Source organism: Bufo gargarizans, chromosome 3, assembly GCF_014858855.1.
Source record: "Bufo gargarizans isolate SCDJY-AF-19 chromosome 3, ASM1485885v1, whole genome shotgun sequence".
NCBI lineage: Eukaryota > Metazoa > Chordata > Amphibia > Anura > Bufonidae > Bufo > Bufo gargarizans.
In genome coordinates, this window is record NC_058082.1 from 12,074,479 (window position 1) to 12,076,191 (window position 1,713).

Below are 1,713 nucleotides of genomic sequence, written 5' to 3' on the forward strand. Positions count from 1 at the left end.
TTGCTCATCTCTCTTCATGACAGATCTGTTTTGGGTATGTTAAAGATAATACAAGCGGATCAGTTCATAACGGATGCAGATGGTTGTATTATCAGTGACCGAAGCGTTTTTACTGAACCCTGCCGGATCCAGCAATAACGCTAGTGTGAAAGTAGCCTTAGTGACCTCTCTGCTAAAACCAACACCCATTTGTATGGGTGGAAAAGTTCAGAAGCGTAATAATTTATGCAGTTCTTTATTGAAATAATTATAATTTTTCCACACCTCATTGTGGTCGACAGACACAAGATATTGAGCAATATTTTCTTATATGTTTTTGTAAAGCTTCATCTCTGACCCCATAGATGAGTGGACTGAGAAATCTGGGCACACACATGAACAAAACATAGTTTGAAACAATTAAGAAATACATATAATTCTTTACATAGGTCTCGGTTAGGTTGGTGATAAAGGAGGCCATGCATAACATTAGCTGGAAGGCATGGAGCATCACAGTTTTACCAGCTTTATGGGCTGAAGAACCTCCAGAACCAACCTTTCTGGCAACCAGCATGACATTAATGTAGGTAAATACAACGATCAAGGCCACCCCAGTAAAGCTGACAATATTGGTGAAGCTTCTGACCATGCGTTGTACAGGGCTTATCATCAACAATGAACCATCACACAACACAGAAACAGAATATGAGGTACTTTCTGTTGAGTAGATCCCAGACGTAAAGTTTGCAATACTTAGAGACAACCCTATGACCCAGACCATGGCAATTGCATATTTAGCTCTTTTTGGTGTACAAAACTTTAAGTGTCTTAGTGGGAAACATATGGCTATGTAACGTTCTAGAGACATGACAGCCAAGTTGTATGGGGTCACACGAAAGGAACAGGAGGACATGATATGAATGATGAAACAGACAATCATGGGGACATATACTGAATGCATGAAAAACAATACAATGACAATTCCCCAGATAACATATAAAGTGTCATTGATGAGCATGTGGATGAAAAGAATGTATCGAGGGTTCTCCTGCATTTGAGGAGTGGTGAAGAAGACCTTCAGCATAATGGCGATGAAGTAGAAGAAGAAGAAGAAACCCAAAAGGGACGTAATCAGAAAAGCAGTTCTGGTGACATCGTCAACCTTTCTAGTATAAGACAACATCAGAGTAACATTCCCAGGAGCAGAGGTCAAATTCTCCATTGGAAAATGGATGGTGGAAATTTTTCTAAATCTCACACAAGAACGAGACAGTGCTGAGCTTGTCAGAAGTCTAGAATACATAAATATCTGCATTATAAAATGTCCATGTTCCTGGTGACATATTACAGTTCCTACAGACAGATGGAGCATTTCAATGTCAGTAAGAATTTATTTACTGCCATGGATGATCATAAGAAGGTGGTGTACATTACATCTATGGCATCACCATCAATGTGTTCATCTAGGGGCCATGATTTGGTGCATAATATGAAGCTCTTTATGGATGGAGCATGATCTGCTGTTTTATCTTCCGATTCTTGTGGACTCAAATAGAAAAAAACTCTCCATATCATTGCTGTAAATGCAGAGTAAAACTCCAATGACTTCTATGGGTAGTGCATAACAGTTCTACACAGCTCAGAGGTACTGTGTGGCCTTTAAGGGGTTGACTTACCTCGCCATTACTAAGGCCAGGAAACAGCAGTGCACTCCGGCGCTCTGCTGTTTCAGTA

The 1,713-nt window shown here is 40.0% G+C and overlaps 1 protein-coding gene across 1 annotated transcript; it reads right to left on the bottom strand.

Annotated features, from left to right (window-relative positions):
- Positions 1-265: 265 nt before the first annotated feature.
- LOC122930773 (odorant receptor 131-2-like) lies at positions 266-1,201 on the bottom strand. The gene has a single exon (XM_044284357.1). The coding sequence runs from the start codon at positions 1,199-1,201 to the stop codon at positions 266-268; it is 936 nt and encodes a 311-aa protein (XP_044140292.1).
- Positions 1,202-1,713: the final 512 nt, after the last annotated feature.